General features: G+C 43.9%; 1 protein-coding gene across 6 annotated transcripts in view; it reads right to left on the minus strand.

The window, feature by feature from the left end:
- LOC112250648 (single-stranded DNA-binding protein 3) overlaps positions 1–15,130 on the minus strand; it is a 31,881-nt gene that overhangs the window by 6,157 nt on the left and 10,594 nt on the right. For all 6 annotated transcript variants that reach the window (XM_024420974.2, XM_024420970.2, XM_024420973.2 and 3 more), the window contains exon 5: positions 13,416–13,505. In XM_024420974.2, the coding sequence (XP_024276742.1) occupies positions 13,416–13,505 (90 nt within the window). The remainder of the gene's footprint in view (positions 1–13,415; positions 13,506–15,130) is intronic.

Consider the following 15,130-nt stretch of genomic DNA (forward strand, 5'->3'; position numbering starts at 1 on the left):
GTTGTGTTAGACTGAATTGAAAATGGATACAATTTAGATTTTTTTGGTCACTGGGGTACACACAACACAATGTCAAAGTGGAATTGTGCCCAAATTTTTACCAAATATTAATGAAAAAGCTGAAATGTCAATAATTATTCAACCCCTTTGTTATGGCAAGCCTAAATAAGTTCAGGAGTAAAAAAAAATGTGCTTAACAAGTCACTTAAGTTTGTGACGACCCTCCCACTGTCTTCCGAATTCTCTCTCTTTGCTCTTGTTTTCCTCAATAGGACGTCGGTGGGCGGAGCCGGGAGGGTCGTTAGCGACATGGAACACACCTGGGCCTGGGAGTGTCCTGGGATAAACAGACCTCTTCCCCATTCATTCATTCATTGTGGAGACTCTCCATGCAGACACACTTATAGAGTTTGGTTGTGGTCATTTTGTTTGTTTGCGTTGGAACCTTTCAGCATCTCTCATTATCACATTTCTACGTGCAACCACTTACTTACACACACCATTGTTAATTGTATTTAGTTTACTTCAGTTGATAAATATTTTGTTACGAACTTCAAGCCAATTCGTGACAAGTGGGGGCTCATCCGGGATCTTGAAGTTAGTGTTTGGGAGAAAACGTGGAGTTAATGTTTTACTCAGGTGCTTTAACTTTTGTTACAGCTTTTGAGTTGTAGTGTTTGCCTTTGTTTGGTAAACTTGCCACTGCAGTGGATAGTTGGTTGTGTGCTGCGTTGGATAAAGTATATTGGTTAGTTTTCAGGACCCTGCCGAGGCTGGAGACTCTTGCTCTACTCGCTGTTGGGATATCGGTCTGAGGTGAGTATAATCGGCTGTGTACCTCAGTGGGAGATTTGGGTCGGGTAGTGAAACTTGCTACCCGGAACTAAGGCCTTTTTCCCCTGTTAGGCTTAGCGATGTGTTTCACTTTGGAATACGTTGGGCATGGTTATTTTGTTTATTTTTGTGTTGCGTCTGGACGGCACAGTTGTCTCGGGGGGCACATCCGTGGCTTGGGAATCTGCCAGCGTACTGAGGGTGGTTTATTTCCTTGCCAGCGGACTACAGTGCGTAATAACCCACCGCAAATCTGCACGAAGACTATGGTTGAGATATTGTAGATTTTGGGGAAACTCCATATCATCTCTATTCTGTGGTGCCCAGTGTGATTGTTACTTCTCTGGTTGTGGTCCGGTGTGCTCAGCAGAGGGGAAAAGAGGGGATTTTCTTGTGACTATGGTGTCTTACGTAGACAAGTTAATTCGCTTTCCGTCAGAGGAACTGTTTGACTTATGTACTAAAGAACAGCTGTTGAAGATTGCTGAACACGACAAGGTTGAAATTATTGAGAAGTGTCATTCTATTAGGTTAATATTGAAGGCCAATCTGATGGAGTGTTATTCTTGAAGTTACCACTGGGGCAGCCTCTGCTGAGGACTCGCCATCTCCCGGTAACATTACAATAGCCACGCCATCAGTTAGTCCTAGTCTTCTTTTTGAACAGCAGAAATAACTGCTTCTGTTACAGCTAGAGCATGATTGTGTAAAGTATGAAAAAGAATTGGCATTTAAACAGGATTTGGAGCATGCTAAAATCAAGCTGCGACTGGAGCTGGTTAGGGGATATAAAGCTCTCAAGGGAGAGTTTGCTCTGGGAAGGTGACCCAGATTTACCTAGGAACTTAGTTGTTGCCTAAATTTAATGAGAAGGACCCTGAGACATTCTTTGTTGGAGTGTGTTGCTGACGCTAAGAGTTGGCCTGATTCTGACCGCACTTTGTTGCAGTGTGTGTTGACTGGTAAAGCGCAGGACGCATATTCAGCTCTTAGTGTAGCTGACAGTGTCAGTTATGTTAAAGTTAAAATGGCTGTGTTACAGATTTACGAATTGGTTCCTGAGGTTTACCGCCAATGAATTAGAACTTTAAAAAGGGATAAATAGGCTCCTGTTGAGTTTGAGCGACTACTGTCTTCAGTTTAATCGCCGATGTTCCGCCTCTGCAGTTATGACTTTCCAAGGGCTGTGTGATCCTATTATGCTAGAGCAATTTAAGGACACAATCCCTGATCGTATAGCCATGTACATTAACGAAATGTAAAGACTGTCGCTGCGGTTTTGGCGGACTAGTATGGTTTGACTCCCAAGTGTCTTTGCAGAGCCCCGTATTGAGTGAGTGGGGGCTTTCGGAGAGTTTTGGGCCTTGCTCAACGAGATACTCTGCTTCATGGGCAGTTTCATTCAACTAGGGTTGAGCCTGACTCCTGTGGTAAAGCTGACTTTGGTCAAGAGTTACTACTGTCAAGATTCAGGTCATTGGAAAAACGAATGTCTGGTTCTCTGGGCTAAGCCTATGGCATTAGCAGCGCCTGTCCCACATCAGTTCACTCCTGACACATTGTCTCATGCCCAGGGGACTGGTGAAAGGTGAGGTTGTTGTGGGGGTGCATTCTTTGTGGCCTATTGAGGGTATCAACATTATCCTTGGGAATAACTTGGCTGGTGAGCGTGTATGGCCTGTCGTGTTTCCATATCTAGTGGCTTCTGCTAAGCAGTCATTTGTAGGGATTCCCGATGAGTGCTCAGAGTTTCCCCAGAGGTGTTCTGTGTGTGCAGTGATGCGTTCTGAGCTGTGGCGACTGGTCACTGTACCGGCTAACGAGAATGGCACAAAGAAATCTGTCACTGCTTTCCTTGTTATCTGTACCCCTCTATGATCTAATCAAGGAGCAACAGGCTGACCCCACATTAGAAAGAGTTGTGACCAAATTGTGCCTGTGGAACAGTTGGGAGATGTCGCCCACGGCTATTTTTTCCAAGAGGATGTCCTGATGAGAAAGTGGGTGTCTCATGGTAGTTTTTCTGGGGGAGGCGATTAGTCAGGTTGTTGTACCAGTTAAGCTTTGTTAGTTGGTGTTGAAACTTCCCACAACGACATTGCTGGACATATGGGTGAGGAAAACCTACAATTGCATATTAAGACATTTATTTTGGCCTAGGTTAAAGAAGGATGTTTCTGAGTTTATCAAATCGTCACAACTGTCAATTAACTGGTAAACCTAATCAAACTAAGCCGTTACCACGGTTTCCTATACCTGTACTCAGCCAACCTTTTGAGTATCTGATTGACTGTTGGGCCTCTGCCTTGTTCTAAAAAATGTATGAAGTAATTTCACCCCCTCCACACTGACAAAGCAAAAACCTTTTTAATTGCCACATTTAATTTATATACACACCCACACAGAGATAAATGACATTTTACAGTTGAGGTCAAGTTTATACACCTTAGCCAAATACATTTAAACTCAGTTTTTCACAATTCCTGATATTTGATCCAAGTAAAACTTCCTCGTCTTAGGTCAGTTAGGATCACCACTTTATTTTAATGTGAAATGTCAAAATAATATTAGAGGGATTTATTTCAGCTTTTATTTCATCACATTCCCAGTGGGTCAGATGTTTACATGCACTCAATTAGTATTTGGTAGCAATGCCTTTAAATGGTTTAACTTGGGTGGATTTTGGCCCATTCCTCCTGACAGAGCTGGTGTAACTCAGGTTTGTAGGCCTCCTTGCTCGCACATGCTTTTTCAGTTCTGCCCACAGAGTTTCTATAGGATTGAGGTCAGGACTTTGTGATTGCCACTCCAAAACCTTGACTTGTCATCCTTAAGCCATCTTGCCACAACTTTGGAAGTATGCTTGGTCATTGTCCATTTGAAAGACCCATTTGCAACCAAGCTTGAACTTCCTGACTTATGTCTTGAGATGTTTCTACAATATATCCACAAATTTTCCTTTCATCTCTTTTGTGAAGTGCACTAATCACATGGAGATGTTCTTTGTCCCCATGTGCAGTTACAAACCATAGTCTGGCATTATGGCAGTTTTGGAGCAGTGGCTTCTTCCTTGCTGAATGGCCTTAAAAAGGTTGTCGATATAGGACTAGTTTTACTGTGGATATAGATACTTTTGTACCTGTGTCCTCCAGCATCTTCACAAGGTCCTTTCCTGCTGTTCTGGGATTGATTTGGATGTACTTTGGTGCGGCTGCGTGGTCCCATGGTGTTTATACTTGCGTACTATTGTTTGTACAGATGAACATGGTACCTTCAAGCATTTGGAAGTTGTTCCCAAGGATGAACCAGACTTGGTCTACAATATTGAGGTCTTGGCTGATTTATTTGATTTTCCCATTATGTCAAGCAAAGAGGCACTGAGCTGGAAGGTAGGCATTGAAATACATCCACAGGTACACCTCCAATTGACTCAATGTCAATTAGCATATCAGAAGCTTCTAAACCATGACATTTTCTGGAATTTTCCAAGCTGTTAAAGGCACAGTCAACAGTATATGTAAACTTCTGACCCACTGGAATTGTGATATTGAAATAGTCTGTCTGTAAACAACTTGGAAAAAATTACTTGTCATGCACGTAGTTGATGTCCTACCGGACTTGCCAAAACTATAGTTTGTTTATCAAATTTCTAGAGTGTTTGAAAAACAAGTTAATGACTCCAACCTAAGTATGTAAACTAACTGTACATAAGTATTCAGACTCTTTACTCAGTACTTTGTTGAAGCTCCTTTGGCAGTGATTACAGCCTTGTCTTCTTGGGTATGATGCTACAACCTTGGCACACCTGTATTTGGAGTTTCTCCCATTGTTCTCTGCAGATCCTCAAGCTGTCAGGTTGGATGAGGAGCATTGCTGCACAGCTATTTTCAGTTGTCTCGGGTTCAGATCCAGGCTACAGCTGGGCCACTCAAGGACATTGAGACTTGAGTCCCGAAACCACTTCTGCATTGCCTTGGCTGTGTGCTTAGGGTTGTTGTCCAGTTGGAAGGAACCTTGGACCCAGTCGGAGGTCCTGAGCAGGTTTTCGTCAAGGATGCCTCTGTACTTTAAGCCATTCATCTTCACCTTGATCCTGACAAGTCTCACAGTCCCTGAAAAACATCCCCACAGCATGATGCTACCACCACCATGCTTCACTGTAAGGATGGTGCCAGGTGTTTTCCAGATGTGACGCTTGGCATTCAGGCCAAAGAGTTCTTGAATCTTGTTTCTCATGGTCAGAGTCCTTTAGGTGCCTTTTGGCAAACTACAAGCGGGCTGTCCTGTGCCTTTTATTGAAGAGTGGCTTCCGTCTGGCCAGTCTACCATAGAGGCCTGATTGGTGGAGCGCTGCAGAGATGGTTGGCCTTCTGGAAGGAGCTTTGGCAATTTGTTAGTGACCATCAGGTTGGTCACCTTCCTGACCAAAGCCCTTCTCCCCGATTGCGCATTTGACCAGGCAGCCAGCTCTAGAAAGAGTCTTGGTGGTTCCAAACTCCTTCCATTTAAGAATGGAGGAGGCCACTGTTCTTGGGGACCTTCAATGCTGCAGAAATGTGTTGGTACCCTTCCCCAGATCTGTGCCTCGACAGTCTCTGAGCTCTACAGACAATTCCTTTGACCTCATGGCTTGGTTTTGTTCTGACATCCCGACAACTGTGGGACCTTATATAGACAGGTGTGTGCCTTTCCAAATCATGTCCAATCAATTTAATGTACCACAGGTAGATTCCAATCAACTTGTAGAAACAAAGATGATCAATGGAAACAGGATGGACTGGAGCTCAATTTCGAGTCTCATATCAAAGGGTCTGAGAATACCTTTATTTTTTTTAAATACACAAACCTTTTTGTTTTGTCATTACGGAGTACTGTGTGTAGATTGATGACATTTTTATTTAATTCATTTTAGAATAAGGCTGTAATGTAAATGTAGGAAAAGGGAAGGGGTCTGAATACATTCCGAATGCACAGTATATATTCTGGGAGTGGCGGCAATGTTTTAGCAGTGGAGCAAAAATGGGGGAAATGCTTGTGTGCGTTGGCTCTCAACCACACCATGCTACATAGAATTGCTTCTCAATAAACATCTGACTAAATTCCTATACTCAACATACCTGCCAGTATGTACTGAAAGGTCCAATGCAGCCCTTTCTTATTATCATCATCATAATGTTCACAATATTACTTCAACCTCACTGTGGAAATAATATATAGAAGACAAAGGAAAATCACATTTTACCACACTGGGCCTTTAGAAACAGAAGTGGATGCTTTGACTTATACTACAGCGCTACAGAATAATACTGCATGGAATGTTGAAGTCAAATCCCCCACAGCTGCCAAGAGTTCATTCTCATGAGATATTGATCAAAGGCAAGTGGTGCAGCACCTTTAAAATTTCTAGATTAAGGGCCAGGCCCAACCACGCCTCCACGTTTCACTACAGTACACTGGAGTGGGTAGTCAGACAACAGCACTACACGGGACACGTCCCAAATGGCACCCTATAGAGTAAGTGCACTACTTTTCACCAGGGCCCATAGGGCTTGGTCAAAAGTAGAGCACTTTGTAGGGTGCCACTTGGGATGAAGACAGGCGCAGAGACGAGACGCAGCCTACGGACCACAGCAGAGCAGAAGTACCGCGTCATTGACACACGCAGAGCTTTAACACATCCTGATAAGCCCAGCCAAGTTCACAGGTACGAATGTGGAATGCACATCAGCAGGGCGGTAGAACAGGTGAGAGACAGAGCAGATGCCAGCGTGAGGAGCAGTTGCGCAATAGTGTGTTCCATGCATGCACATACAGGCTAAATTCTTCACTTGAGAATCACACATACAGTAAATCAAACCTATATTGACGACAAAGGAGTTCAGCAGAAATTGAAGTCAGTTTTTCATGCTGGCGGATCCCAAGTTAAGATTCAGCCCATAGAGCAGTGGTCTACAACCTGTGAGACAGCTTGTGGTCCACACATTCCCCCCATAACATGATAAAGATATGTTGGTCCTCAAAGGAAAGGGTTGGGCTCATATATATAGCTCAAAAAAATAAAGAGAACACTTAAACAACACAATGTAACTCCAAGTCGCACTTCTGTGAAATCAAACTGTCCAATTAGGAAGCAACATTGATTGACAATAAATGTCACATGCTGTTGTGCAAATGGAATAGACAACAGGTGGAAATTATAGGCAATTAGCAAGACACCTCCAATAAAGGAGTGGTTCCGCAGGTGGTGACCACCTCAGTTCCTATGCTTCCTGGCTGATGTTGTGGTCACTTTTGAATGCTGGCGGTGCTTTCACTCTAGTGGTAGCATGAGACAGAGTCTACAACCCACACAAGTGGCTCAGGTAGTGCAGCTCATCCAGGATGGCACATCAATGCGAGCTGTGGCAAGAAGGTTTGCTGTGTCTGTCAGCGTAGTGTCCAGAGCATGGAGGCGCTACCAGGAGACAGGCCAGTACATCAGGAGATGTGGAGGAGGCCGTAGGAGGGCAACAACCCAGCAGCAGGACCGCTACCTCCACCTTTGTGCAAGGAGGAGCAGGAGGAGCACTGCCAGAGCCCTGCAAAATGACCTCCAGCAGGCCACAAATGTGTATGTGTCTGCTCAAACGGTCAGAAACAGACTCCATGAGGGCCCGACGTCCACAGGTGAGGGTTGTGCTTACAGCCCAACACCTTGCAGGACGTTTGGCATTTGCCAGAGAACACCAAGATTGGCAAATTCGCCACTGGCGCCCTGTGCTAGTCACAGATGAAAGCAGGTTCACACTGAGCACATGTGACAGAGTCTGGAGACACCGTGGAGAACATTCTGCTGCCTGCAACATCCTCCGGTTTGGCGGTGGGTCAGTCATGGTGTGGAGTGGCCATTAGGTACCGAGATGAGATCCTCAGACCCCTTGTGATGCTGGTGCGGTTGGCCCTGGGTTCCTCCTAATGCAAGACCTCATGTGGCTGGAGTGTGTCAGCAGTTCCTGCAAGAGGAAGGCATTGATGCTATGGACTGGCCCACCTGTTCCCCAGACCTGAATCCAATTGAGCACATCTGACTGTCCAGGAGTTGGCGGATGCTTTAGTCCAGGTCTGGGAGGAGATCCCTCAGGAGACAATCCGCCACCTCATCAGGAGCATGCCCAGGCATTGTAGGGAGGTCATACAGGCACGTGGAGGCCACACACACACACGACTGAGCCTCATTTTGACTTGTTTTAAGGACAGTACATCAAAGTTGGATCAGCCTGTATTGTGGTTTACCACTTTAATTTTGAGTGTGACTCCAAATCCAGACCTCAAATCAGTTGATAAATTTGATTTCCATTGATCATTTGTGTGATTTTGTTGTCAGCACATTCAACTATGTAAAGAAAAAGTATTTAATAGGAATATTTCATTCATTCAGATCTAGGATGTGTTATTTTAGTGTTACCTTTATTTTTTTGAGCAGTGACACACACACACACAGTGTGGAGAACAAGTATTTGATAACATGCAAAATCAGCAGTGTTTCCTACTTACAAAGCATGTAGATGTCTGTCATTTTTATCATAGGTAAACTTCAACTGTGAGAGACGGAATCTAATACAAAAATCACATTGATTTAAGTAATTAATTTGCATTTTATTGCATGACAAGTATTTGATCACCTACCGACCAGTAAGAATTCCAGCTTTCACAGACCCTCATGTTCTCCACTCATTACCTGTATTAACTGCACCTGTTTGAACTCGTTACCTGTATAAAAGACACCTTTCCACACACTCAAACAGACTCCAACCTCTCCACAATGGCCAAGACCAGAGAGCTGTGTAAGGACCTCAGGGATAGAATTGTAGACCTGCACAAGGTTGGGCTGGGCTACAGGACAATAGGCAAGCAGCTTGGTGAGAAGGCAACAACTGTTGGCGCAATTATTAGAAAATGGAAGAAGTTCAAGATGACGGTCAATCCCCCTCGGTCTGGGGCTCCATGCAAGATCTCACCGCGTGGGGCAACAATGATCATGAGGAAGGTGAAGGATCAGCCCAGAACTACACGGCAGGACCTGGTCAATGACCTGGGACCAGTCTCAAAGAAAACCATTAGTAACACACTACACCGTCATTGATTAAAATCCTGCAGCGCACGCAAGGTCCACCTGCTCAAGCCAGCGCATGTCCAGGCCCAACTGAAGTTTGCCAATGACCATCTGGATGATCCAGAGGAGGAATGGGAGAAGGTCATGTGGTCTGAGACAAAAATAGAGCTTTTTGGTCTAAACTCCACTCACCGGTTTTGGAGGAAGAAGGATGAGTACAACCAAGAACACCATCCCAACCGTGAAGCATGGTGGTGGAAACATTCTTTGGGGATGTTTTTCTGCAAAGGAGACAGGACGACTGCACCATATTGAGGAGAGGGATGGATGGGGCCATGTATCGCGAGATCTTGGCCAACAACCTCCATCCCTCAGTAAGAGCATTGAAGATGGGTCGTGGCTGGGTCTTCCAGCATGACAACGACCCGAAACACACAGCCAGGGCAACTAAGGAGTGGCTCCGTAAGAAGAATCTCAAGGTCCTGGAGTGGCCTAGCCAGCCTCCAGACCTGAACCCAACAGAAAATCTTTGGAGGGAGCTGAAAGTCCGTATTGCCCAGCGACAGCCCCGAAACCTGAAGGATCTGGAGAAGGTCTGTATGGAGGAGTGGGCCAAAATCCCTGCTGCAGTGTGTGCAAACCTGGTCAAGAACTACAGGAAAGGTATGATCGCTGTACCAAATATTAAGTTCTGCTTTTCTGATGTATCAAATACTTGTCATGCAATAAAATGCAAATGAATTACTTAATCATATAAATGTGATTTTCTGAATTTGTGTTTCAGATTCCATCTCACAGTTGAAGTGTACCTATGATAAAAATTAGACCTCTACATGCTTTGTAAGTAGGATACACTGATTTTGTAGGTTATCAAATACTTGTTCTCCCCACTGTATATACACACACACACAGCAAAAAAAGAAACAGCCCCATTTCAGAACCCTGTCTTTCAAAGATAATTCGTAAAAATCCAAATAACGTCACAGATCTTCATTGTAAAGGGTTTAAAACGATTTCCTTGAACCATAAACAATTAATGAACATGCACCTGTGGAATGGTCATTAAGACACTAACAGACGGTAGGCAATTGAGGTCAGTTATGAAAACTTAGGACACACAAAAAAAAGAGGCCTTTCTACTGACTGAAAAACACCAAAAGAAAGATGCCCAGGGTCCCTGATCATCTGTGTGAACGTGCCTTAGGCATGCTGCAAGGAAGCACGAGGACTGCAGAAATAAATTACAACGTCCGTACTGTGAGATGCCTAAGAGAGCGCTACAGGGAGACAGAGCGGACAGCTGATCGTCCTCGCAGTGGCAGACCACGTAACAGCTGCACAGGATCGGTACATCAGATCATCACACCTGCGGGACAGGTACAGAATGGCAACAACAACTGCCCGAGTTACACCAGGAACAAACAATCCCTCCATCAATGCTCAGACTGTCCGCAATAGGCTAAGAGAGGCTGGACTGAGAGCTTGTAGGCCTGTTGTAAGGCAGGTCCTCACCAGACATCACCGGCATCAACGTTGCCTATGGGCACAAGCCCACCGTCGTTGGACCAGACAGGACTGGCAAAAAGTGCTCTTCACTGACGAGTCGCGGTTTTGTCTCACCAGGGGTGATGGTCGGATTCGCGTTTGAGCGTTACACCGAGGCCTGTATTCTGGAGCAGGATCGATTTGGCGGTGGAGAAGGTCATGGTCTGGGAAGGTGTGTCACAGCATCATCGGACTGCGCTTGTCGTCATTGCAGGCAATCTCAACACTGTGCATTACAGGGAAGACATCTTCCTCCCTCATGTGGTACCCTTCCTGCAGGCTCATCCCGAAATGACCCTCCAGCATGACAATGCCACCAGCCATACTGCTCGTTCTGTGTGTGATTTCCTGCAAGACAATAATGTCAGTGCTCTGCCATGGCCAGCGAGGAGCCCTGATCTCAATCCCATTGAGCACGTTTGGGACTTGTTGGATAGTAAGGTGAGGGCCAGGGCCATTCCCCCCAGAAATGTCCAGGAACTTGCAGGTACCTTGGTGGAAGAGTGGGGTAACATCTCACAGCAAGAACTGGCAAGTCTGGTGCAGTCAATGAGGAGGAGATGCACTGCAGTACTTAATGCAGCTGGTGGCCACACCAGATACTGTTACTTTAGACTTTGACCCCACCTTTGTTCAGGGACACATTCCATTTTTGTTAGTCACATATGTGGAACTTGTTCAGTTTATGTATCAGGTTGTTGAATCTTATGTTCAGACATATTTACACATGTTATGTTTGCTGAAAATAAACAGTTGACAGTGAGAGGACATTTCTTTTTGCTGGGCACATACTGCATGTGGAAACCCCTTAAAATGAGTGGATTTGGCTATTTCAGCCACACCCGTTGCCGTCAGGTGTATAAAATTGTGCTCACAGCTATGTTATCACCCATAGACCAACATTGGCGGTAGAATGGCCTTACTGAACAACTCAGTGACTTGCAACATGGCAGTACCAAAGGATGACACCTTTCCAACAAGTCAGTTATTCACATTTCTGCCCCGCAAGTGCTGTTGTGAAGTGGAGACGTATAGGAGCAACAACGGCTCAGCCACAAGCTCAGAGAACATTAAGTATTCAGAGCCCTTGACTGTTTCCACATTTTGTTAGGATAAAAGTATTCCATATTCTAAAAATGCATAACATTTTTCCCCCCCTTATCCACACACACCCCCATAATGACAAAGCATAAACAGGTTGTTAGAAATGTTAATTTTAGTAACAATAGAAAACAAATATCACATTCACATAAGTATTCAGACCTTTTACTCAGTATTTTGTTGAAATCACCTTTGGCAGCAATTACAGCCTCGAGTCTTCTTGGGTATGACGCTATATGCTTGGCACATCTGTATTTGGAGAGTTTCTTCCATTCTTCTCCGCAGATCCTCTCAAGCTGTCAGGTTGGATGGGGAGCGTCGCTGCACAGCTATTTTCAGGTCTCTCCAGCGATGTTCGATCAGGTTCAAGTCCGGGCTCTGGCTGGGCCACTCAAGAATATCGAGATTTGTCCCGAAGCCACTGCTGCATTGTCTTGGATGTGTGCTTAGGATCATTGTCCTGTTGGAAGGTGAACCTTGGCCTTAGTATGAAGTTCTGAACGCTCTAGAGCAGGTTTTTAAATCAAGGATCTCTGTACTTTGCGAAGTTCATCTTTACCTCGATCCTGACTAGCCTACCAGTCCCTGCCGTTGAAATACATCCCCACAGCATGATGCTGCCATACCCATGCTTCACCATAGGGATAGTGCCAGGTTCTCTGGAGCTTTGTCAGTGACCATCCGGTTCTTGGTCACCTCCTTGACCAAGCCTCTTCTCCCACGATTGCTCAGTTTGGCCAGCTCTAGGAAGAGTCTTGGTGGTTCCAAACTTATTCCATTTAAGAATGATGGAGGCTACTGTGTTCTTGGGGAACCTTCAGTGCTGCAGACATTTGTTGGTACCCTTCCCCACATCTGTGCCTCGATACAGTCCTGTCTCGGAGCTCTACAGATAATTCCTTCGATCTCATGGCTTGGTTTTTGCTCTGACATGCACTGTAGGACCTTATATAGACCGGTGTGTGCCTTTCCAAATCAATTGAATTTACCACAGGTGGACTCCAATCAAGTTGTAGAAACATCAAGGATGATCAATGGAAAGATGCACCAGAGCTCAATTTTGAGTCTCGTAGCAAAGGGTCTGAATACTTATGTAAACAAGGTATTTCTGCTTTTAATAAATTTGCATTCTAAAAAATAAAATAACTTTTCACTGTCATTGTGGGTTGTGTGTATATTGATGATTTTTTATTTCATCCATTTTAGAAGGCTGCAACATAACAAAATGTGGAAAAAGGGAAGGGGTCCAAATACGTTCCGAAATCACGGTAATTGTGTTCCATGTGTAATGGCACATTTATAAGAGACTAGACAGCTAGTATAAGTCTGTTTAAAATGCTGCTAGCAGTACATGGTACGATATTCTGGAAAATGAATGCTCAGTTTCAATGTTCATCGAAAGTCAGTTTTAGTAGTCAGCTCACATGATACCCTTTTTGTATCATTAGAAAGATTAACCTGGATTACAGTAAAATAATGTCTCACTGTGTTTCAGTGTCCATATGATCTATTCTGTTGGACCAAACCGAAAATAGCAAGTTGAAACCATGTCAGAGAGTACAAAGTGATCTCTCATCTTCGCTGTGAATTGCAGGGGTAGGAGCTTGGTGTGTGTGTGTGTAAATGAGAAGGTGCACACAGCCTACAGTCACTGCACACAGCACAGAAGGAGCCGAGACTAAAAAGACAACGAGAACAATTGGACAAAAACGCTCAAATGGGGAATTTTTTTTCTTCCAAAAAGACACTTGATGCACAAACTTAATTAGATATATCACCCAACCCTAGAACCACTGCCATAGAGTGTAGATGGAGGTGTGTGTGAGAGTAGGAGGCGACTGACCTGGAAGAATCCCGGGGGCATGGGTCCACCGGGCATCCCCTCTCCAGGGGGCATCCCCCCCATCACTGGACTGGGGGCTGCAGCCGCACTCTGTAAACATAAGACAAAGAGTTAGAGGTTAGAACTGAGATAAGGATATTTTGTCTGTGTAGGGTTGCAAAGGTAGGGTGTTTGTGTAAACTTGAGGTTTACCAGTAAGATACCAGAATTTTGGTAACTTTCATGTTTTGGGAGGAATTTATCTGAGGAAATCTAGTGTCATTTTGGGTACTTCAGATTATCACAGGTGCCTAATTATCTCTGGCCCTTATCACAGAAAATATGCAAAATAGAATGACATCTGTAAAACATTATCCTAAATATAAACCATCAACTTGGAAGTTACTGTTGGTGTTTAAAACCTGTTAAGGATGATGTGAATTTTCGTAGCTTTTCGCAACTTTTTGTTAAAAATCGCGCAACTTTTCAACGTCCTGCTACTCATGCCAGGAATATAGTATATGCATATGATAAGTATGTGTGTATAGAAAACACTCAAGTCTCTAAAACTGGTTAAATCATGTATGTGGCTATAACAGAACATGTTCAGGAGTAAGAATCTCTGGGAAAACTGTTCACCAAAAACACACAAAAAAATCATCCGCCAGTCAATGTATTGTCTAAGGCGATAGAAAATAGATGAGGTTCCGTTTACAATGCCTACAGCTTCCACACGATGTCGCCAGTACTGGCATTTCATTGCTGGTTTATCCTTGGTTAGATGACGTATAGGCACTTCCATAACTTCCTCCGGTGCACCCCAAGACAGGAAGTGAAAAAATGGACGATGATTTCAAGACTTGCTGCTATCGAATACAGATCGCCCCGTGATCAATTTGATCGATTATTAACGTTTATTAATACCTAAAGTTGGTTTACAAAAGTAGTTTGAAGTGATTTGTAAAAGTTTATAGGCAACTTTTTTAATTTTAAAAAGTGACGCTGCGTCTTGTAAAGGTGAATTTTCCTGGATCAGACCGGCCTTCATAAATTGACATTTTAGGTATACAATGACGGATTTAAATCGGGAAAAAGACCCAATTGTGATGTTTATGGGACATATAGGAGTGCCAACAAAGAAGCTCGTCAAAGGTAATGCATGTTTTATATTTTATTTCTGCGTTTTGTGTAGCGTCGGCTACCGCTAAATCTTTTGTTTAGGTCTCGTTCAGGTATTTCGGGGGGTGCATGCTATCAGATAATAGCTTCTCATGCTTTCGCCAAAAAGCATTTTACAAATCTAACATGTTGGTTAGATTCACACGGGTGTAGCTTTAATTGAGTACCTTGCATGTGTGTTTTAATGAAAGTTTGAGTTTTATCGAGTACTACAGGTGGCGCTCTGAAATTTCCCCTGATTTTGGTTCCTGTACAGGAACCACAATACGTAAGAGGTTGAAATAAAATGTTTTATGTGTCCAGTGGATAAATCATACGGGTCAAGGGAACTCTGCAACACTTCCAGCTATTGACTTTTTCCAAAACTGCCACCAGTTTGGAGCAAAAACATTAACAAAGACCTTGAGTTTATTTTCCTGTCTGAAAAAATAAAGGATATTTCATGCTGAAACTCTTGTATTAAAAGCTATTCAAGTATAAATCACCTAATTTACTATAGATTGATGGTTACTTTGGTAAATTACCACTAGGTTTGCATATTGATCGTTCAAGTTTAT

This window comes from Oncorhynchus tshawytscha, linkage group LG05, assembly GCF_018296145.1.
Source record: "Oncorhynchus tshawytscha isolate Ot180627B linkage group LG05, Otsh_v2.0, whole genome shotgun sequence".
In the NCBI taxonomy this organism is placed as follows: Eukaryota; Metazoa; Chordata; class Actinopteri; order Salmoniformes; family Salmonidae; genus Oncorhynchus; species Oncorhynchus tshawytscha.